Raw genomic sequence first — 22,779 nt, 5'->3', positions numbered from 1 at the left:
TTTCAGCACTCTGCTATGGCTGCCCAATGACCAGCCAGTGACGTTTTCATGATTTCATTGTTTGTCCCTTCAGTGTTTATGACCAGAAAATGGGAGAAAAATCCACTCGGCACTCAAATGGTTTGAAGTTGGGTGTTTTCATGACGCCATGGACGTGATCCTGCCTCTGACCAGTTTGTGCTTTTCATTAGAACCTGCTGGGAAACAGCCATCACACACACCCTTCAGCATTTTCAGTGGCAGAATATCAGCAGTGTGAATGCTTGACGGTCCTGGCATTCACACAGCACTGTGAAACCGCTGTGAGGCACAGCTAATTTAATAAAGGCTAAAGGACTTTTTCCCACAGTCAGGGAGCCAAGAGGCTTCAAGGTGACATCATGGTGTTAGTTCTTTAAAACTGACTTTATGAAAACAAACAGCGACAAAAATACACGCCTGTCCACACGAGAATGTTCCCAGGTGGAAACAGTGAAGTATTTGATTTCCAGCCTTTCACCCACACAGCAACGGCGTTCTGGGTGTCCTGAAATGGCTTCCAGAGTGGGAAAACCAGACGACGACGCCTTGTCGTTGCCGTGTGGACAAGCAAAACACGACTTTCTTAGAACGGTGACATTGTCGCCTGACGCTGTCATGTGACCAGATGCGACCGGTTGTGTGCTGCTGCTGAAAAGCCAAGAAAATATCTGACTGGCATGACGCCCAGGCCACACTCTCCTCATATTTTTTGCCGGATACTTCAAAGTGGCTCGCAAAAGTAATTCCACTTTGTCGTCCATCCCGGCACGCGGAAGATTTCACACTTCATGGCCACGCCTTCTTTCTTTTTCTATAGTTTTGGTGTGTCACGCCAGCGTGCTTGTTAACAGCACCACCAGCACTGCAAGCATACCTCATGTATTACAGTCCTCGCAATATCGCAACATATCGCAATCGCAAGGTTCTCCTCTCATTCCGTGCGGAAGTGGTACATTTTTGCCTTCTTTGTCCTTCTTCCCCACTCCGTTTGAAACACTTGAAATTTAAAGTAAGCACATTGGAAAGGCTAACTAGTTAGCTCGGTAGCTTGCTGTGCTAGCGGCGGCCGTCTGTTATGTCCCCACAGCGATCCTGTAGCCTGTGCAATGTGATGTAAACAAAGATTAAAGTGTAAAAGTGTCTATGGGTCTCTAATAAGGTTAAAACATGAATTTAGAAAGGCTTAAACAGGTTTTCTATGCTCTAACTACAAAAATGATCTGTTCATTAATATTGAATCCTACTTTGCGGAAATTCTCTTATCATCGTTAATTGGTTTCGTTAATTGGCTAACCCTAACCCTAACCCTACCGCGAAACGAGGGACGGCTGTATAAGACAACAAAATATCAGGAGAATGTCGACTAGGCTGAGTCATGCCAGTCGAAACATTCAGATATTATGATGGCTGTCGTCAAAGTAGCGGTTAGCTTGTCCACACGGAAACGACAAGCTCACATTGTCGGATTTTGCCACTCTTGGAGGTCGTTTTCAAAAAATACTATTTCAGGTCACCCAGAATGTCGTATCATTGTGGGTGAAAGGCTGAAACCATAACATACTTTGTCGATTCAGCATGAATATGTTGCCATGTGGACAGCTTCTTATATTCAAGGCCGTCTTCCGTACGGTAATTACAACATAATCACTCAATGGTCCTCCCGTGTGTCTAATGCTTGGCGGGTGTTTAAGGTCCGCCTCTCCACAGCTGCCAATGCAGCTATAAAACATTTGACATCCTCCCAAAGTCTTTAACTCACACTTGGCAACTTCTTGCCATTCATTTGTATTCCAACAAGGGAAAGCGTCGTGATCAGACTGGACACTTGACATCCCGCCAACATCTTTAACCTCCCTGTCACCCTTTTACTCAGTGCGACTTGATTCTCTCCAAGTTTTGTCCCTGCCTGCCTCGCTCTTTCTCTTTGCTCCAAGTGTCCTCCGCGTTCTTTTGTGTCTGACCTGATAGCCTCTCGCCTCATCGCCGCATCATCTTAACGGGCTCCTCACTGGAAGGATTGCCACGGCTGACATCATCCCCCAAAAACTCATCCCACTCACTCGCTGAATCTCATTTGCCTTCTGCACTCGTGTGAAACTCCTCACCCGTGCGCACTCTGACTGTTAATGCGCCCCCGCCTTTCATCTGACTCGGAATAGTCGCCATCTGTGCATATAGCAGAAATCACTTCCTATTTGCTATAAAAACCAAAAGGTTACACCGCTTCCCGATGAGGCGTGTGATTACCTGTACTTTCCTCAAGATCATCCAAAGCCGCCCAAGTGTAAGCGGAAAAGAATTCATGTGTTCAAAAGCGTCCTTTTTGCATTGGTGGGGAAGTTCGCGTGGTGCATTGTTGAAGCTTGTGACAAATTCTTACCAGACACTCAGTTCATGAGACAAGATGATATGCGAGATTGGGTCTACGAGAACCACATGAGACGAGATTTTAACTTCACTTTTAAGAAAAGTACAACGAAAAAACAAACAAAGTGTAAGACAATATAATGCAATCTACTTATTTCATTTCTACTACGTTGCACTCTTCTGCACTCTATGTGTACGCTAGCAGCCCCGCCTCCACCCACTGAGACCGCACGACTGACAAAAGGGCTCACTCCGTTCATGCCATTCTTCTATGGGACAAATGTGCCCAGGTGCTAAAAGCAATGCACAGAGTGAACTCCCTTGCTGCCTGTTGGGGAGGCGGGAGACGAGGAAAAGACACGCATGCACGTGGCGATATGTTGAGGCCAGAAAAATGATCCGTTTTTTTTCATTTATTGTGTGATTAACTCTTTCATTACCAAAGATGCATTCATACGTTTTTATACACCCAATCTAAAAAAAATGTAGACATCTTTTACTTTTTTTAGCGCAAGAGGCAACAAGAGGTGATGATGCAACTCTGCACCAATGCAGGGGTGCATTTGATAAGAGCTTGGCAGAGATCTTTTCAATGGAAGAATCACACATGACAGGAAGGAGGAAGTGAGAGAGGCTGTAGGGAATTGTAGGGAACTCTAAACGCATGTACATGCACACACATGCGCCTCCAAATATGAAAACTGTAAATAGTTGGTGTTATATTTGTAAATTAATTGTTATTTTCATGTAAAACAACCTGTTTTTGTGTTGTATTTGTGTCAAAGGGAAAGTTATGCTTGAAATGTATCTTTTCACAAAAAGCTGCTTTTCTCCCTTATTTTTAGTCAGGAACTGATATTTTCCTGAAACTTATCTACTGGATGTTCTACTGCTGATCACTAAAGAACGCAAAAAGGTAGAAACTAACTTTTTTTCTTTTGGTGGGTTCCATGTAAATATAGACATACAACACAATAACCTAAGCAATCTCACTTTGCAGAAATTCACTTATCAGGGTCAGGTATGGAAGCAATTCATTGATTATTACATTACTGTACCTAGGAGACAACATCAGCCACTGTCCTGTTCACCCAGGGAGCTTGAAATACCCTGCTGCGTTTCCACCGCAAACATCCCGATCTTCGCTGAAATTGCTGAAAATTGAAACTGCACTACTTTGGTTTTCTGGGTACGTTGCCACCCAAAGTGGCTCGTACGTCTGGCAAAAGGTAATTACCAGCAAAGTGCATCAGTTTGGGTCCTGGTCAGCATAGGAAAGTACAAATGCTTTCATTGCATGCAGCTTTCACCATCAAGTGTGCGCGTAGCATTTTTATACTAACATACAGACGTAAACAACCACTCCGCCCTCAAATTTACCCTGCATCCTCTCCTATTCAACACTTAAACACTAACGCTTGTCCTCCTGACCGGTACCGGCGATACCGTGATGCTGCTGCATGGAAAGCAGCAGTGCAGCAGCAGCAAAGGGAAACTACGCAGGCAACACGTTGGCATCCTCTTGGGAGAACACAAGGGATTGATTGAAGTAGCTGCAGCCAGCGTGCACTTAGTTTGTCACCCTGTAAATCAAGCAGCAGGAAGAGGCGGCAGCTTTGACGTGACATCACCGTCGAGCTGTATAATTAAGCGCCAGCAGCCGTCACCATCAAGCTCGGCGTGTTTTTGTGAAACAATCAGCGTCTTTCTACAAACTAAACAGCCCAAATTGGAGTCATTATGAAACCATTAGGCTTTATTTTCCATGGCGCTTCTCCTGTGAGCTCGCCTCAGACTTATTGCAACATGAACACCTTTTTCTCTTTTTTACATGCCCAGTACACAAATGGACCTCTGCATTTAAGCCATCACAGCAGAGGACAGCCCACACCATTAGAGAGCGCCGTGGGGGCAGTTAGGCATCTTGCTCAAGGGCAGCTGAGCCGGAAATGCCTACGTCGATTATAGGAATTAAAGAAGGGCTCTTTTGGCCGCAGAGCCCCCCCTTGGCTATATAGCTAACAAGCTTGTGTGTTAAAAGTTTCCTATTAATCAAGTAGGAATAGGACCGCATAATCATGACGGGTCACAAGATCTCGTGTCACAAGATCTCACGAGAGTAAAACGTGAAAAGATTTCCCATTCAGAAAAAATATGTCCTCTGGGCACCAGGCCTGGGACGATAATTAGTCACAATAAATGAAAATGAACTTGACAATTTTGCCGGCCTCAATATATTGCCGTGCGTTTCCTCGCCTCCAAACAGCAGTGCTTTGCTTTCAGCACCTTGGCGTGTTTGTTCTGTAGAACAACGGCATGAACGGAGTGAGCCCTTTTGTCAGTCATACAGTCTCTTTGTTGCGGGGCCGCTAGCAGTGCAGTAGAGTGTAACGTAATAGAAATTCAACGAGTAATTTCAATACAGTGTTCCCTCGTTTAGGTTCCCGAAATAGCCTGCAATAACTTTACAATTATTACATATAATAATGGGGGCGGCATGGCTAGGTGGTAGAGTGGTCATCTAGCAACCTGAAGGTTGTAGGTTCGATCCTCTGTCAAAGCATCCTTGGGGAAGATACTGAACCCCCAGTGGCCCCTGATGCTGAGTCATCAGTAGGTAAATGTGCTAACAGTGCCAAAGCGCTACACAAGTGAAAGACCATTTAGCATTTATATGTTTTAAGGCTGGAAAACCCCTCACCATACACTTGATACACTTTTCTCAGACAGGCACTAACATTTTCTCACATTTCTCTTGTTTAAACACTCTCAAAAAAGTTCAAACCTTCGTTTGAACTTAAATGATCAACCTCGAGGTCGGACACAAGAAATGATTAAGTCACTCACGCGTATTTCACTCGTGTGGCCGTGCAGCGTTCTTGTATCCTTGTTAAAAACATATTTCTGCAGTACTCCTCCTTCGAACCGAAGATTCATTTGCAAGCTAGCAAGCTAGCAGTGACACAGGAGTGATTGATTGATTGACAATGGTCTACAGCCAATCAGGACACAGAAAACAATGGGCGGTGCAGACAGACGAGAGAGGGAAGAGAGAGACACTCAACTTCCCACAATGCAATGCTTCTTAAAGGGCCAGGCTCGGCCTGTAACGGCGTTCCAAGGCTGTAATAACAAAAAGAAGCACTAAAAAAATTCTGCAAAAGTGAACCGCGATACAGCGAGGGAACACTGTAAATTGTAAACTAGCACACAAAATGTCTTCCTCAGAAAGTGAATGTTTGTTTGCAAGAGAGCTCAGAAAGCAAGAGAGCGACGTATGTATGTTTTTTCCAGCAGGGGAGACGACGACAGACAAGCCAGAGAGATCAGTCGGGTAGAAAAGGAGAGTGCCACGGAGGATAACGGAAAGTGATAAAAGGTTAGGGAATGACCTCTTTTGGGGTAACATCAGGTGATTACCGCACACACACACACACGGTATGTCAGTAACAGGTTTAAGACGTGACATGGAGAGGGGCTGTGAAGTACTTGGACGGGGGAGCAGCTGACAGCTGGAGGGGACGCAGGAGGGCCGTTCCACGCTGCTAACTTGTCCCTAATACTTTGCTCCAAGGAGGACCATGACCACCGGTCACCAGGAGACGTCAGGACAAACTGCAGCGCAGACACTAAACGATATTTGTAGCTGGTGTTCCAAATGCTTTGGAAGACAAGCTAGCATACAGTCATGGAAATATGATGAGAGCACCCTTGTTTCTTAGTTTCTTGTTCATTTGAATGCCTGATACAACTAAAGCTACCTTTGCTTGGACAAACAGAACAATGGCAACAAAAATAGCTCAGAAGAGTTCCATGTTTTGGCAGTGCAATGCTATAGCTATTCATGGAAGAACTTTGGTTATTATGAAGAAAAGCATGGGAGTTGCTAGACATCACCTTTTAAAGGGAACTCTTATGAGCTATATTTGTCATCATCATGAAACAAATGTACCTTTAGTACCACCAGGCATTACAATGGACCAATAAACATCCTTTCTCCATGACTGTACATGTAACACACACAGCTTCAAGTTTTCACCAAATACTGACCAAAAAAACGACCAAATACAGGACAGTCGTCCCTCATTTAATCGTGGTTAATTTCCGCAAAACAGGATTCAATATTAATAATATGTTTGTAGTTGGAGGATAGAAAACATGTTTATAACTTTCTAAATACGGGTTTTAACATTATAGAGCCCTCTAGACATGAAATAACACCCCTACAGTCACCTTTACACCTAATTATTCTTTGTTTACATTACACTGTGGACGTTACAGTAACACTGCAGAGACATAACAGATGGCCGCTGTTAGCATAGCAAGCTAGCGAGCAAACTAGTTAGCCTCTCTAATTTACTTATTCTAACTTAAGAAGGTGTTTCAAACAGAGTGGGGAAGAAGGACAAGGAAGCCAAAAACTTACCACTTCCACACAGAGTGAGAGGAGAACCTATTTTTCCACTCCCTCTTAGCCATGGCACGTCCGTCTCAGCCATGGCATGTCGGCTGGGCTGTGCTGGCTCAGTAGCCAGTCTCCATGCAGTGTGAAAGGTGACGTAATCTCACGTCATTATTGATACCTTGTGGCCACAAAAGTACAAATAACTTTTTTTTTTTTTTTTACTAATAATAGGCCACAGTCAACCGCGAAACAGCGATCATTTGTTTAAGACAAACTCAGTTGGGTTTTCAGCTTTTAAGCTCATCAAGCAGCTACTTGTGATGCTGGGAAGAGTCAATAATCACTACGCTGAGAGGCCCTCAAGGTCCTTTCAAGGTCAAATAATAAATTGAATTTCTGGTTAATGATCAATTCAGCAACATAATTAACAAGGACAGAAAATGGATTGGGGAAAAGAAGATGGACGGAGTGGACCAAAGTACATGAAATACAAACGTTGCACTGTAACTTCTCAGTACTTCAAATGCACTCGAAAGCACACAGCCAACAATAAACATCAAGTCTTTCTCTCCTACAGCAGAAAAATGAACAAAATAATTCATAGCCAAGAAGTCACTTGGCCGACGTAGCCAAAGCGTGCCTGCACAAGCTGGATTCAGGGCGGACCGGCACCCCGTCATCTCCCCTCATTCATAATTCACACGGCCATTTATCACACACACACACACACACACACACACACACACGTATATACACACGCTTCCCGTGTGCACCGCTAATGAGTCACTGCAGCTGCAACACGGGACAAGGCGGGGCTGCATGTGTGGGAGTTTGCCATCCAAGTGCTGAATGTAAGTGAAGGCGTGCAGGTGAGTGCATGCGTCACCTCCGCAGCGAGAGCCATCCATCACAATCAGGAAAAGCAAGCGCGCACGTGCACGTCTATTGCTGACATTTTCTGCGCCCTTGATCACAAAAGGAGAAAAGCTTAGGCCGCATCAGTGAGTCACGCTAGCGGTTTATCACACAACGCATCCTCAAGGCCGCCGGGTCACCTCAGAGACATGTGACGACTCAACCGACGCTTCGCCAGAAGAAGAGCTCAACCTCGAGTGTCAACCGTGCAGGGAGATAAAGGGAGCCAAACAGTGGTCCATGCTTCTTCCACCCTTTCAAGGCTTAACGGTCAGAGATGGCGTCATGGAAGGGCTGCTTTTATGTCAGAATTCTGACATTAAAAACTCAAAATCATGTGACAAAAAACTCAATTATGACATAAAAAGTCCTAATTATGAAATAGGAAAGTCATCATTTTGAGATGAAAAGTTTAAATTACGAGATAAACGGTGGAAGTGAAGAGATGCAAACTGTGCATGTGCCAAGTGTGCCTTCCTCAAACAGTGGCTAAAAAAAACTCCATTGACAAATAAGGAACCCTACTTCACAGAAACTCACCTATCACTGTTACCTGCGATGCACGAGTGATGTATTTGTTAGAGAGATTACTTAATTTGTATCGTTATGTATCACACGTGCATTTGCACAAGTAAATGCATCCCATATCTTGGGTATTGTTTGAGGAAAGTCCATCACGGCACTGCTCTGTATCGCATATTTAAAAAAAGAAAACATCTGGTGAAAGGACGCCACTGCACGTCTAATGTCTACTCATCACGACTGTCAAATGAATGAAGTCAGTATTTCTGCAGAGCTTCTTATTTCTAGCTGACCTCCTCTAACGGCCATTAGCCTGGGATGCAGAGTTGGCTTAAGGAGCCTGTGTGTGTGTGTGTGTGTGTGTGTGTACGTGTGTGTGTGTGTGTAGCTGTTGTGTGACTATATGTGGAGCTGCACGTTGGCCCTGAACATGATGAACCTCAGCAGGACAGCTCCATCCATCTCCTGTCTAAAGTCTGCACTGTACATGTGTTTCCTTTCCCTCTATATAACACACATCATACGTCCTCGCCTCCTCCGTATGGATTTCCATCTACCTCGGTCTCCAAGGGGCAAGGGAGAGGGAGGGCATCACACTGCTGGAAATGTATCCAAGCACATCTTCTAAGTACTTTGCAAATGTGACAAATCAAAGGTTGCCGCACGCAAGACAGAACGAGAAGATTTCCGACAATTTTCCTGATCCAGAGCCAGTATTTTATTGAGAACCGCCTTAGAGGAAACAACAGACTAATGGATGGCGGCACTATATAGTATTACTGAAAAGTGATTTAGAAAGAGCACGTGGTTGTGCATGCCCACACTGCATGTGTAACACGAGACGCGCTGCCAGGTAAACCATGTTTGCACTTAAAAGGCCCCCTATTATGCATCGTATCGCCTTTTCATCAATATTATAAGAGCAACCAGGATGTCGGAGAGAAGGGTGCGACTTCTCTCCGGTGCGGCCGGAGTATGCGGCAGCCTATCCCAGCTGGCGTTGGGCAAGAGGGGGGGTACACCCTGGACTGGTCGCCAGCCGATCGCAGGGCACATGTCGACAGACAAGCATTCACACTCACATTCATGCCTTGGGGCAATTTGAGTGTTGCTCCCCAGCTCAATCGATCCGAATTGACTCTCCCCTCAGTTGGACCATCACCCCTAATTAGTCTACAGGTGGCGGCGGTGAGAGGACAGTGGTATCATTTTATACAACACGATGAAGGCCTACACAGGAATTCAAACAGCAACCTCTGGGATGGGAAGCAAGCGCTCTGCCACCTGAGCCATGTCACCTCTGCAGAATCAGCAGGGGGGCAGCAGTAGGGGGCGCCAAATAATTCATTTTCAATGGAAACATTTTCACTGAAAATATGAAATTACGCTGAATGTTTTCAAAAGCTTGAATAAGGGCCCGGCGATATCTCGATATTTCTTTTAAGCACGATATCAGAAACAAGCATTTCGTTCATATCGATATGGACTGGACTTGCGCTGTAACTCTTGATGCTTCAAGATGGCGGCGCCTGAGTAGCAGCTCGTTACAGCAGCTCTGTACTTTCCGCAGCGTTTTTAGGGTGGAATACTACTTTATTCGTACTTTATTGTTTTTTGTGCTCTTAAGCAAGTGTGCAGCTATGGATGCTGATCTTGTTACGTTTGTAGCTTTCCTCTTGCTTGTTGCGGGAGACCCATTCATTCACGGCGCCACACACCCCTTCGCTACGCCAAGCCACCGGAGATCCCCGCGGAGATACGGAGGAGGAGGACAGGCTGCATAGCAGCAGTAAAGCGCGGCAGCGGAAAAGACGATATAAAGCATGTTTGCTGTCTGTCATCATGCGGAGCGTTAGATCTCTCCCCGACAAGATGGACGTGCTAACATGGCTGCAGAGGGACTACCGTGAGTGCAGCCGGAGTAAGATGGAAGATTCTATTTTACTTTTTCTACATTGATTTCAAAAAGACAACGGACGTTTCAATTTTAATGAAACAACTTCACACGCATATTTGACTTTGACTTTGTCTAAACTCACTTTGTGGAACAAATATCGGGATATACTGTATATCATGCATCGATATTCACCCTAAACATGTCGGGATGTGAGTTTTGGCCCATCTCGCAATTGTATGCTTCCGGCATTCACATCATTGTCGAGACAGGCTGCAGAAGTGAGAGGTGTGTGTTGTGATCTGTATTGTCCACGCCTTGCACCTGTTCTGAAGGCCAAGTGATGTTAGTGCTTATCAGACAGATGCTGGTGTCGGTTGGTTGGGGACTTCACCAGAAAGCCAGCAGCGCAGCTGAGAGAGGTCTGCACTGACACGTGAATGCTCAGCGATGAGACTTAGCCAGGCTATGAAAAAGCAACTGTCTACTCTTGATCCTAACAAATCACAACAGTCAGTCAACAAACATCCCTTCCTGCACGGCCCTCCTGAATAAGAACAGGTAGTCCACACTGCAGCAGGTCTAAATGCCTGCAGCTCTATAAATCCTGCCACACCGTAGAGCTTTCCACCTTTCAGGAATCATGGCGCTGTGTGCACATCCTAAAGGTGACCCTTCGGTACTTTGGCCATTAGGTCCCTCTAAAGCATACCAGTCGATGGGGCACAGCACAGTAATATGTGTTTCATCGGGGGCAGAGAGGTGGCTGTAGGCTGCAATGACATTTAGAGATGAACTGTAATATACAGTAGAGTTGTATGTGCGGTATTACGCTATTTGTCTCTTTGCAGTGCTGTAACCTACCATGCAGCGACAGCCAGGCAGGGGATTAGTACTGCTATCTTGCAACAAAATCTTCAACGAACTGTAATGCCCATGCTTGTGCTTGAGGAAGGTGTGTTGTGTGCGTTGAGAATGTCTGTTGGCGGTTAAGACGAGCCGGGCACAAGAATAAACGTGCCTCTCGCCGTTTTTCACTCAGAACTTGCACAACGTCAGCAGGCATCGTAAAACGCTCGCTCACATTAAAGCGGTAAACCGCAACACGGTGTAAACACACACACCCGGCCTGAGTCGCACACAGCCGCACTAGCATGCTCTGCTAAACTAAGCTAACCCGCTAGCTTCCATTCACCCTCTGTAAGAAGAGTTATGCCAGCTTTCGCCGGTGGTTTAGGCCGCCGTTTCGACGTGTTTAGTTTGGGAGGGGGCCGGGGAAATACTTAAATAATAAATTCTGTTTTATTTTTTCCCAAATTGCGTTTTTATTTTTTATAATTCCGTCTTTTACCTTTTTGGGGTTCGTGAATAAAATGCCCATTTATTAAATGCAAAAATCCTTACATTTATTGCTGTAATACATCATTGGCTAATTTTGGCGAGTAACTGAGAAAGGGATGTAGCCTGGCTAACTATTCTATTGGGACGTCAGCCTCTGCACACATTGCTACAAAATCTTCAACAAACTGTAACGCCCGTGCTTGTGGGTAAGGAAGGTGTACAGTAGTTACTGATGCAATTCCAATCATGTTATTAATGTAAGATATTTTTTCATGACACCCTTATTTTGTTTACACAATTAGACAAGATGTGGCAAATAGTGCTCTTATTTTGAAGGCTGGAAGAGTGTCGTGTGTGTTGAGCATGTCCATCGACGGTCAAGACGAGCCAGGTGCAAGAATAAACGTGCCTCTCGTTGATTTCACTCAGAACTTTCATTCGCATTATGTCACTTTCCACGAGATTCCGCGTTTAACAGTAGATTCCGTTTTTATTTTTGTAAATTCCGCAATTTCCGCTGACGCGGAACTCATAGGGCCCTAGTGTTGGTCTAGAACTCTCATGCTGCTTTTCCACTGCATAGTACTGTCTTGTCTCGTCTCTACTCTCTTAGTTTGAGATGGCTGGTTTTCAACTGACAAAAAAACCCACGTCGCAATAAATACGTCAACGTGACACATTAAGTAGCAAACAATGAAAGAGGTCGACAGTCTCCTGTATTTACTTCTTGCCATTTGGCTTTGTGTCACTTCAAGGAGCCAAATTTGATCCAAAAGGAGACTGAGGGCAGCATGAAAATGGGCCCCTGCAGCAGAGTAGAGACAGTGCATTATAACACTGCAGCACTCAGAGCTAAGACTTTCTGTAACTAGGACGTTTTTTATAGGATGAAGTAGTTAACCCCCACCCCCTTGTGGAAAAGAACTAGCTGAGACCCCACAGACCAGAGGTCGCCAATACAACCTGTTGATCTTTGAGAATTTGCCAGTATATAGCGAAAATATCGGGAAATATCAGTGACCTGGACTGAAAAAGGTTGGTGACCACTGCCAAAGACTTACAAATCTGAAAGCGAAAGTGGAGTTGTATAAGTCACGCCCTCAGGAAACATCCCCCGATCAGGCCTGAATTGGAACTCCCAAGAGAAAAGGAAAAGAGGTCACCCCAGGAACAGCTGGAGAAAAAGCATAGGGGCAAAAGTATCAGAGTGTGCTCAGCTGGGGAGAGATTGAGCAAAAAGCCATAAACTATGTGAAATGGAGGACACTGGTCAGCGGCCTGTGCATCCAAGAGGAGCAAAGAGCTTAGGCTGCCCACAGAGCTGAGGCTAAAGCTAAGCTAAGCATGTGTCTTTACTTTTGTCATTTCTAAAAGAATGTCCTCAAATGTTATGACACAGCAATGGCAAATCTGCTTGACCAAAGAACGTGGCTTGGCACGTGAGGAACCCAGGATCACCAGGTACCACAAATAGTACCCCGCAGTACCCGATTAAGTCGAAAAACATGAGACAAGGAGGTAGCGTGCAGTGGCAAACGTGCATAAATTCCTCCACAGGCACAGATTAGAAGCTGTCATAGTTAGGAAGGGGGCACCGACTCCCATTACTGCCTTCCTATCGATGCGTTTGTCCATTTAGAGTATGTCAGCGATTACGTTGCTCACTGAAAACTGCTGAAAACTGCTGAATTCAGTCAATGTTAGGATGTCAGATCACAACTTTTTAGTCAAGTAAGAGAAATAGCCCGGATTCTTGACACAGGGACAGACGGTAAGGCAAAGGAGTAAGGTGGCCATCAAGAAAATAAAAGATGGCTAGTTCAATTCCCAGTTCCCCCAGACTGTAAATCTGGGACCAAGTCTTAATCCCATGGTGGGAAGGGAGCACTTTGAGCTAATTTCATGTGCTGCTCCTTTCCGTGCTGCATTTTGGCAGCCAGACGGCCTCATTTGTCTTTGTCAAGGTCACAGGTAGCAGCAATTATGGAAAAGGCTGCATCGGGTGAATGATCCATTGAATGACTGGGAGGACATCCCTACGGAGGTGGAGGGTGTAAGCATGTCGTACCAAGGTGAGGGAACAGAGCGCATTGCAAAACTTTAGTGCATGAGAGGCGCAATGTTAGCACAGAACTTTTTCATTGCAAAAACAAGACTCACCCAGCATCTGTCAATTTCAGATTGGTCATCTTAGATTTATTTGCCAGTGTGATTGATTGAAGAATGGCTTCGCTTCTTGTGGCTCCCCACTTTCAGCTTAGAATCATCCTTATTCTGTCCCCACCCCCTCGGGTCAAGGAAAGTGGGGTCACCAGGGCAATGCAACCTGTCATGGCTCCATCGATGCTTTTCCGCTCGTAAATACGTAAATGCCACCCTAATACGACGTGGACTTCAGGTGTGATTGTGTGCGACCTATAAAGACCACATCTACACTTGTGTCCTATGGTACAATATAATGGTGATACAACAGTTAGTATACAGAAATATAGGGGTACAAAAATCTATATATTCATTTTAAGTGTATGTGTGTGCTAGCAAGAAGGTGTGTATTTAGCATGCTAATATCCATCCATCCATCCAGCATGGCTGTAGTGACCATCAACCAAGCTCAAAGACTAGGCCGTGACTCCGATCCCATTTGTTCTATCAATCATCTTACATCATCATTTATTCGTAGTGAGGAGCTGCACATGTTATACTTTAAAATGTGTTTAATAAGTGTGTGAGACAGGAACGGTTCTGGAGCCGAATCTAATCTAATAATTACAACAATCACTTTCATTGCCAATGCTGACCCGAAATCGAAGAAGAACGTCAATGTCAAGCTAACAAGAGGGTTCGGGGGGGAGGAGTGAGACTTGTGTCAAAAATCGACATGTTTATGGGCGTCTCAATTACTCAGTTTTCTCGGGACGTTCTCCCCCCCACGAGTAGTGGAGATCTTCTGTATAGAAATGAAACGGGGACTTTTCAGTACAGTCGCTTAAAACGACACAGCAACGAAAACCAACAAGATCAAAGCCTGAGTTGAAATATCTTTGCTCTCCGAGTGAAAGTATTACTTGTATGTACCAGAACACAAACTACTCAAGTGTACTACTTTGCACAATCGATGTCCTTGTAAGTCTCTCTCTGAAAACGTCTCTGATCATAAATAAGCACAGTGATGACAGCCTCATTATTGGCAATCCATACCTTTCCATGCAAATAAAACAGCTGGCAGTCTGGTTGCTGACCGGGGGTGTTCGGGGGCCAGTGTGGGAAAGTATAACGATGGAGAATGTCTCCCATGAATCCCTATAATATGGAAGATTACCAAGTCTTTCTAATTAGAGACCACCCACGAGGCAAATGGAGGAGAGATCCGTTCGGGTGGGGGGGGGGTAAATACCCACACAGCAGTCGTGAAGCTGGCAAAGGTCACGCTTCCAATTTCAAACGCAATGTAAGATCATGCTCTACCTGGAGGCAAACATGAGTTGGTTCACCGATACAAGAGAATTGAATGAAAGTGCGTATTAGATCATCAACGTCGTGCTGCTACTGTTCAAGGAGTTCTCTTTCTTTTCAGTAGGAAAGTCCAGTTAGCACTGAAGCACATTTCATGTCTGTCGGTGTATTACATCGTTTTAACCCAAACATCCGTTCCCGTCTGGGATGCAACTATTTACTTAATTTTAATTTTTTTCAATCTGGCCCCCCAAAAAAACGTTCCCGTGTGGACAGAAACTAAATTCCACTCCTCCACACTTAAGTGTAATCTGCCAACAAAAGCTGCTTGTGTGAGTCATGGCTCAAGTCTCAAGGCTCCAGAAAGGTAACAAGTGCACGCTGCCGGCCTACTCAGGTGCCATCATTCCACATTAGGAACAAAAAGAAAGGACAAGACTGAGACAATCAATCGCATGCGCTCACTTCCCCAGGAAGCTGAGACAAATATAGTAGCCCCAGTTCCACTGGGGGACACGCACAGAACAACAAGGCCTGGCCTCAAACCTAGTTCCCTAAGGAGACAATGAGGACGCCGGACAATGAGGGATGTGTTGGAGGTGGTTCACCACAGAAAAAAACATCATCACTTCTGGTTTGCCCAGGAAAAATGCCAAATGATGCCACATGTATGACCCATATAATGTTTGAGCGATACACACTGGAACGTCACAACTTCGTGGATTTTTAAAAGCATGAGGAAATTCCAGGCACTAAAATGGAGGACCGGAGGAAACCAAAGTACTTGTTGTCAAAGACATCAAGGAATTGGACGGAGTTGATAATGACATCATCTCGACTAAAAGCAAATTAAAGACACAACTCACAAAGACTTCAAACTGCAAGTCAATTTTCTGCACATATGTGCCGTGTATCTGATGTTTTCATGTCAGTGTGAACACTACAATTCAGGTTTTTTCAAATGCGACTCATTCATATGTTCATATGTGGTAAAGCTGATATGTATCCCATCTACTGCAGTCTGGGTGTTTGCTGGTGTCAGGTTTGGGCAACATGTCAGGTTTTCATACGTCGCACTCACGGACTCCGTATGTGTGCGATGTGCCACACACGCACCCCTCATACAAAATTAGTGCAGCCAATGCACCTTCAGATATTTCTTACGTGCTCCATGCACGTCATGTAAGGGAGATGTGTGTTGCCCATCAATCGCAGGAAAACTATAACTAGCTATCTAGATGTGTCGGAGGGACGGCGCATTAAGCCCATACTCAATGTCCTTCCTCTCCCTCTCAGGCTTGGCCAAGGGGGGGGCAGGTTTTTGCGGTCAAACTGCTGTGAGTGACCACAATTCATTTGGGCTTCAAACCACCGGTCTCAAGGTCGGTCTTTAACTGCCAACACCAGTGAAACTCAACGCACCACAGACAGTCTCAACCTCTGCTAGGACGAGCCGAAAATGTCCACATGAAATGACTTTAGGTCTGTAAAGAAAACAATCCACATATAATCTCTGATGTTGAAAGTCAGCATTACTATCCGAATAAAGGCAGAAAACTTAAAATATCTTTTGTGTTGGGTGTATTTAGTGTTGGTGTGTGCCTAATGAGGCCACTGAGTGTATTGTAGGTCATCGCAATTTACGTCCCAGCCAGGCAAACGGGGCCTGGTTGTAATTGGCCAGCAACAGATCCTGGCTATAACGCTACCTGAGGGATTTACATCGACCGATCAAGACAGTGAATGGATTTCTTTCGTCTTTTTTTAACAGCACATGAGGAAAAACTCCCTCCCGACAGCAAGCTCTCTCTCACCGGCTCAGCAAATCTTACAGGGAGCGGATCAATCTTAAGATGGGAAGTGAATACACAGTGAGGGACCGATAAGGCTGTACAACACATTTATTCTGGGACTTACAGGGTAAAAAAAAAAAAACAGTTAGCAAGTGGCAAAAGATGTAGCCACTCATCAATCTTGAAGATGAGGCGAGGCGGAGGGCCATATATCACTTGCCCACCTGGTAAACAAAAAGGCACTTTGACTGCGCATCATTGCTTACATTGACAATGTCTAATTGGTGTGGAATTCATCCTCAGTGTGAATCTACAAAATCCAACGTAGCGTTGCTGACACTTTGCATAAATATGTTATATATTGATTGTAATGATGTTCTACACGGTTCGATTTTTGAAGGCAGAGCAAACAAACGCTTCCCGAGGTAGATCGTCGACTTGGTTCAGTATATTTTTCATCCAAATAGTAGTCATGCCAAATTGTTGTGTCGCTGCTGGATGTTTACAGTATCAGAGTGATACTGTAAGTTTGTTTTCTTGATGGGTGGACGTCCACCTCAACTTCTTTTTTTTTTTTTTGGTAGTGTGCTTTTCACTGATGACTGCTTTGAAGGAACATCTTCACAAGAAGCATTTGGCTTGAAAGTACGCATTTTGAAAAGAATGTTATTCTGCCGGCGGAATAGTACCGGCCAGTACACAGTACACAGTACAGTACAGAACCACCACTACGTCGCCACAGAACAGAGTAGTACATAATGTCACAATGTCTTCTAAAGACTATTCCATGATAGCGACAAGGCTGCAAAGCATTATACACGTTATATAAACATCTTTTCACAGGCATATCTTGACGAATAATTGAAGGATAAGCAACACTTACCATTCTGTGTTTTGAAGGTGACCAATCTTCATCTCCATGTCTTAAGACTTAAGTCCATGTTCTGCAACTTCTCTATTTCATCTCCAAATGTTTCTTCCTTCTTCTCTCCTTGTAAACTATTGACAGATCTCTCAAATCTTCACTATGATCACTGTAAACATCCGCTGTCTCGTACACCGCTATGTTTGTTTACCTGAGTGATGGTACTCCGATGACATCACTTTCGGAAATGAGACCGTACAGTAAAAGCTAACTCGTCCTCGCTGGTGCCATGAACTATAAACATCATTTTTGCAAATTTACCATTCGCTTTTCAAAAATCAAACAATGTACACCAGGGGTCACCAACCCGTCGATCGCAAGCTACTGGTTGATCTTTGGGACTTTGCTCGTCAATCGCGAGAATATTAGGAAAAAAAAAATGATTACGTGGAGGGCACGCATTTTGACCACTGAACATGCCGGTAAGCCTCGCCACCCTCCACGCACGCAACCCGCAAGCTCCAGCCAGGAGCCCAGTTTCCAAAACCAGAGCGGATGTATCAGTGCACATAGACCAGATCGCATCGCCGCACAAGCATGCAGAGGTTAAGCGAGGGAGAGAGAGTGAGTGACAGAGTGCAGCGACGTGTCTGTGCACACATCAGTAGTTATTGCACGTTAATATGGCTCAAAATCTGTCTTTGTTACCTCAAAATTAAGGCACAAATATACTATAATTCCATAGACGTGCACCTCCCAGAAAATCTTCAAGCTGCAGCTCGTTAGGGCTGCATTGACCGGTCTCTCTCTCCTCACCATCGCTCGCCCACGACACTGAGCCAACAAGCCAAGATGTACTTTGCCCACAGAGCCCATGACACAAGCCCGAACCCAACCAAGAGCCACTAAAGTAGAGGTAGCCAAAGTGCGGCTTAGGGGCCATTTGTTGTTTGCATCACTGTAGAAACAAAATAAAATGTAAAAAACTGCAAAAATCGTTAAAAAAATAAAGCAAAAGGCACCAACACCCAATAATAACACAAAACTATTTAAATACAAAGCTTTATATCCTGGGGGGGTAGATCTTGCGCAGGTTCATCAGGTTCATGGCCCAGACCGGGGATCTTAGTCTCACAAAAGTTGGTGACCGCTGATGTAGGACATAATTACAACGTGGATGAATCATGTCAGGGACCCTTTAAAGATACCCGGGTAGCTTGGGGGTAAGTAAGCCCAAAGCAAGGATTAGACGGAGAGATGAAAGCAAAGCTGCAGTTTCATTAATTTGTAACACAATCCTTGGGGTTCAGATTAAAGACTAAAGAGACTGGACGCATTGAGGTCGGTGATGACGGTAATAGAACAGGCCATCAGGGACAGGCTACAGACAGACTACATAAAGGTGACTCCTTCGAGACACTTCTTCTAAGGACAACCATCCATTGTGTGTAACGCGTTGCTGCAGACTATTTGCAGCAACCACTGTTAAACGATTGGAACTGCATGATAGGAATACAGTGACTCTATGACACGTAAGATAACTCCTCTAGTCCTGAACACACTAACTGTAACAAACACCCAAGTTTGACCCTAAAAGTCAAATGGTCTTGAAATATCTCACACAGCTCAAATCCATTCATCCATCCATTTTTCATCCTGCGTGTCCTCACTAGGGTCACAGGTACGCTGGAGTCTATCCCAGGTGGCCTGGACTGGTCACCAGCCAATCACAGGGCACACATAGGCAAACACCCATTTACACCTATGGACAATTCAGAGTCGTCAATGTAAGGTAGTATGCATAGTTTTGGAATGCGGGAGGAAGCCGGAGTACCTGGAGAAAAGCCACGCGCAGGGAGGCCGTGCAAACTCCACAGAAAGTTGCAAACTCCTGACTGTGAGGCCAACATGCTAACCACTAGGCCACCGTGCGGCCCACAGCTCGAAATGCCCATTGTAACTTTAAACCGTTTAGCCGAATCACCAAGAAATTTGGAAGACACCTTCAAGCCCGTTTGTAAACTTTGAGCAGGATTCATTAAAACACATGGACGCCATCAAGAAAAACTCTTTGCAGGGGACGAGCGAGACTTGGCACCAAATTACTGATTAGTCATTGACCGTTTGTCTAATGACTAGAAAACTTTGAGGACATCTGTATTACATGTATGCTAGCAACCCAGTGGGGGGGGGCGCCACAAACATCATTTACAGTCATGTGAAAAAACTACCACATCGATGACATTAACAAGCTGTAAATTTGACCTACCTTTGAGCTGGTCCGCCACCACACTTTGTCCAATTCTCTCATTGACCTGTCCATCTTCATGTTGGTAGCGGTCGTCCAGAAAGTTGGCGGTGGCCTGCGAGAGATGGACCTTCCCGGCTACACCCAGCTGCTCCATCAGGTTGGCCAAGTTGACGTCGTTGGACCAAACATCAAACTTGAAGCGTTTCATGCCCAGGATACCGCACAGGACGGTGCCAGTGTGGACGCCCACCCTCATGTTGACCATCTCCCTCTTCTCCTGGCAGAACTGCTCGATAGCCTGGATCATGCCCAAGCCCATCTCCACACAGCAGTAGGCATGATCAGGCCTGGGTTCGGGACATCCAGCCACACAGTAGTAGCAGTCTCCTAGGGTGCTGATCTTCTCGCAGCCGGTCAGCTCACACAGCCGATCAAAACGTCCGAACAAGTCGTTAAGAAGACCCACGAGAGCGTGAGCAGATTTGTTGGCGGACATTTTTGTAAAACCGACAATATCCGCAAAGAGGATGCTGACGGGCTCCATGCGTTTCATGTTGAAGGGCCTGAAGATGATCTGACCTCGAGGGATGGAGGTCTTCTTGTGTTTATTGCTCTTGGGGCTGGAGATGACAGCGGCCGCTCCGCTTGTGGAGTACCGTTTCACGGAACTGTCCCCTATGTCCTCGTCACCCTGCTTCATCAGTTCGTCGGCCACGATCCGGGGCATGACAGAGTGGATCATTCGCTCTTTTAAGGCTTTCTCCACCTCCAGGTCCTTGCCGTGCATGATAGCTTGTCCTACTTTCAGGAAGGTACTGCGCGACCGCACCTCGGACATGATGAACAGGTGAATACCAATGGCGTGGGCACACAGGTGGAGCAAGGCTTTGGCCGGTCCCAACCAGCGGAGGGTAGTCCAGTCTTTTTCGGGGGTTAAGCTCAAACTTCCTACTGTCTGGGTTACATGGAACCAGCCCAAAATCTCAAAACAGACAGAGTAGAGGACCCCGAGGAGGACGGAAGCAAAGAGTCGGACATGAAGGACACTGTATAGCAACAGGAGGACTTCAATACAGAGTGAGAAGGTGCCGACAGAGGAGATACAGACAGGCCAAGCGCTAGCCCCTACAATCTTTAGGTAGGATAGGTTGCGTGCAGCCCCACTGAAATCATCGACCTCTATCACATCAGTGAGAGTTTCTCGATCTCTGAAGCCTGACGTCTGGATCTGAGGGGCCAGGGTCAGCATTAAGGTGACGACAATGAGCAACAGGGATGCTTGATTGTAGCAGCGAGAGTAGAACTTTGTAAACGTTAGCAGAAAGAGGAGGAGGCAGAAAAGGAGGAAGGTCGCAGTGGGAATAAGAAATGCTATCCTGCTGCAGCGGGACGTGTTGGCGGCAAAGTAAAATCCCCAGAGGAGGGCGGTGGTCGCCAGGTAAAAGAGCACGTAGCGGAAACGTCGTTGAGTTTGAGGAAAACAACGTTCCCTGCACGCTTCCTCCAGGATGGAGGAGTCAAACTTTGGGTCCCAGAAGTGACCGGCAGACCTCTCGAAAAGTTGAGGCACCCTCTTTTGCGAGCGGTAGCTCTTGACAAACGTCCTCTTGACTCCAGACTCCCCAGAGCTACAGCTGGATGAGATGCTGTACTTGCAGTGCTTGGAGCCCGCCATGAAGGCTCCGCCGATGGAACCCAGCGGTCCGCCCCCCTGCTTGTGTTTGACGCTGCTGCCGATCCTCACCGAGACGCCCCCTTCGCCACTCGAGTCACAGCTCACCTCTGTGTTGTGAGGCAACAGTTGCTGACGTTGGGGGGACGCCATGTTGTTGTGTCCAAAATCTTCGGCAATGAATGATAAGAAGTCTTACACGTGAAAGGCAAAGACTTTTGAGTGTCACTCCCCCTCAGTGAGGAGTGCGGAGCTTGTGGAAACTCCACCTGACCTTCCCAAGATTTTGACTAATCCAATGGCTCACTTGACGTCAGTCCCTGCATCCCTGCGTGATCCCGTTTGTTTTGACGCACTGCTAGGCCCGCTTGCTGCAGACCAGCGTGGTTTCATTCATTGGGTGAGCATTTAAGGGGGAACAAAATAAGAGATTTTGGTGAATTGTTGATTTGATTTGATCAAGTAGCCCTTCCAAAATCGTAGCAACTCAACTTTGAGGCAACTCCAGCATCATTATTTCTAGGCTTAATCAGGGTATTCCCATGGACATATCCTTGTCTTATCATGTCTTTCCACTACAATGAGTCACCTCTGCTGTGTCTTCAGGGACGAAGGTCAAATGGAGAACATTTTTTTACATTTTTTGTTTCCTCTGTGCAAATGTGCATATGCACATGAGGCTCCTTCAACTAGTGTCTGGTGTGCAAAACAAAATAATCCAATCCTCTGTCATCCCTGAAGTTAAGTTTGCTTGCAGATGACACACAAAAAAAACAAACTCCAAAGAGAAAATCTAATTTAATGAACAAATCTCCAGCTGTACTCCTAGCGCCCCTCCCTTCCACACCACAGTCCCACAGGTCAAAACCGCAACAAGGCTGCCTTCATCCATTAATTGAATTGGAAGAGATGCTATTCATACCTGCAGTCCAACATGAATGAGGGACAGGGCGGCTTGCATCGCTCCAACCTTCAAATCAAATGCATCCTGCATCCTCATCCACTGCGAGATGGGATTGTTTTCTCGCCGCTTTCCGCCCACATCCTCCCCGTCCTGCCTGCACCTTCGTGAGACATTGTGTGAGCTTCCCGGGCAAAAGCATTTTCAGACTACTGATAGGCGTGTGTGTGTGTGTGTGTGTGTGTGTGTGTGTGTGTGTGTGTGTGTGTGTGTGTGTGCATGAGAGACAGAGAGAGAGAGAGAGAGAGCGAGAGAGAGATAGAGGGGAGGAATGAGTGTAAAGTAAACTCACTTCACTTCCGACCATTCCTTTCAAAAT

General features: G+C 45.7%; 1 protein-coding gene across 3 annotated transcripts in view; it reads right to left on the bottom strand.

Annotated features, from left to right (window-relative positions):
* The window catches only part of LOC129171026 (adenylate cyclase type 9-like), a 47,759-nt gene extending 25,016 nt beyond the window's left edge, over positions 1-22,743 (bottom strand). For 2 of the 3 annotated variants that reach the window (XM_054759311.1, XM_054759312.1), the window contains exon 1: positions 19,846-22,739. In XM_054759311.1, the coding sequence (XP_054615286.1) occupies positions 19,846-21,652 (1,807 nt within the window). In that variant the 5' untranslated portion in view covers positions 21,653-22,739. Of the gene's footprint in view, positions 1-19,845 lie in introns of all 3 variants that reach the window. The other variant, XM_054759313.1, reaches the window with a different exon arrangement.
* Between the last annotated feature and the right edge of the window lie 36 nt (positions 22,744-22,779).

This window comes from Dunckerocampus dactyliophorus, chromosome 18 (genome assembly GCF_027744805.1).
Source record: "Dunckerocampus dactyliophorus isolate RoL2022-P2 chromosome 18, RoL_Ddac_1.1, whole genome shotgun sequence".
In the NCBI taxonomy this organism is placed as follows: Eukaryota; Metazoa; Chordata; class Actinopteri; order Syngnathiformes; family Syngnathidae; genus Dunckerocampus; species Dunckerocampus dactyliophorus.
Note: the sequence above shows the minus strand (reverse complement) of the source record. Positions and strands in the feature narration are given on the sequence as shown.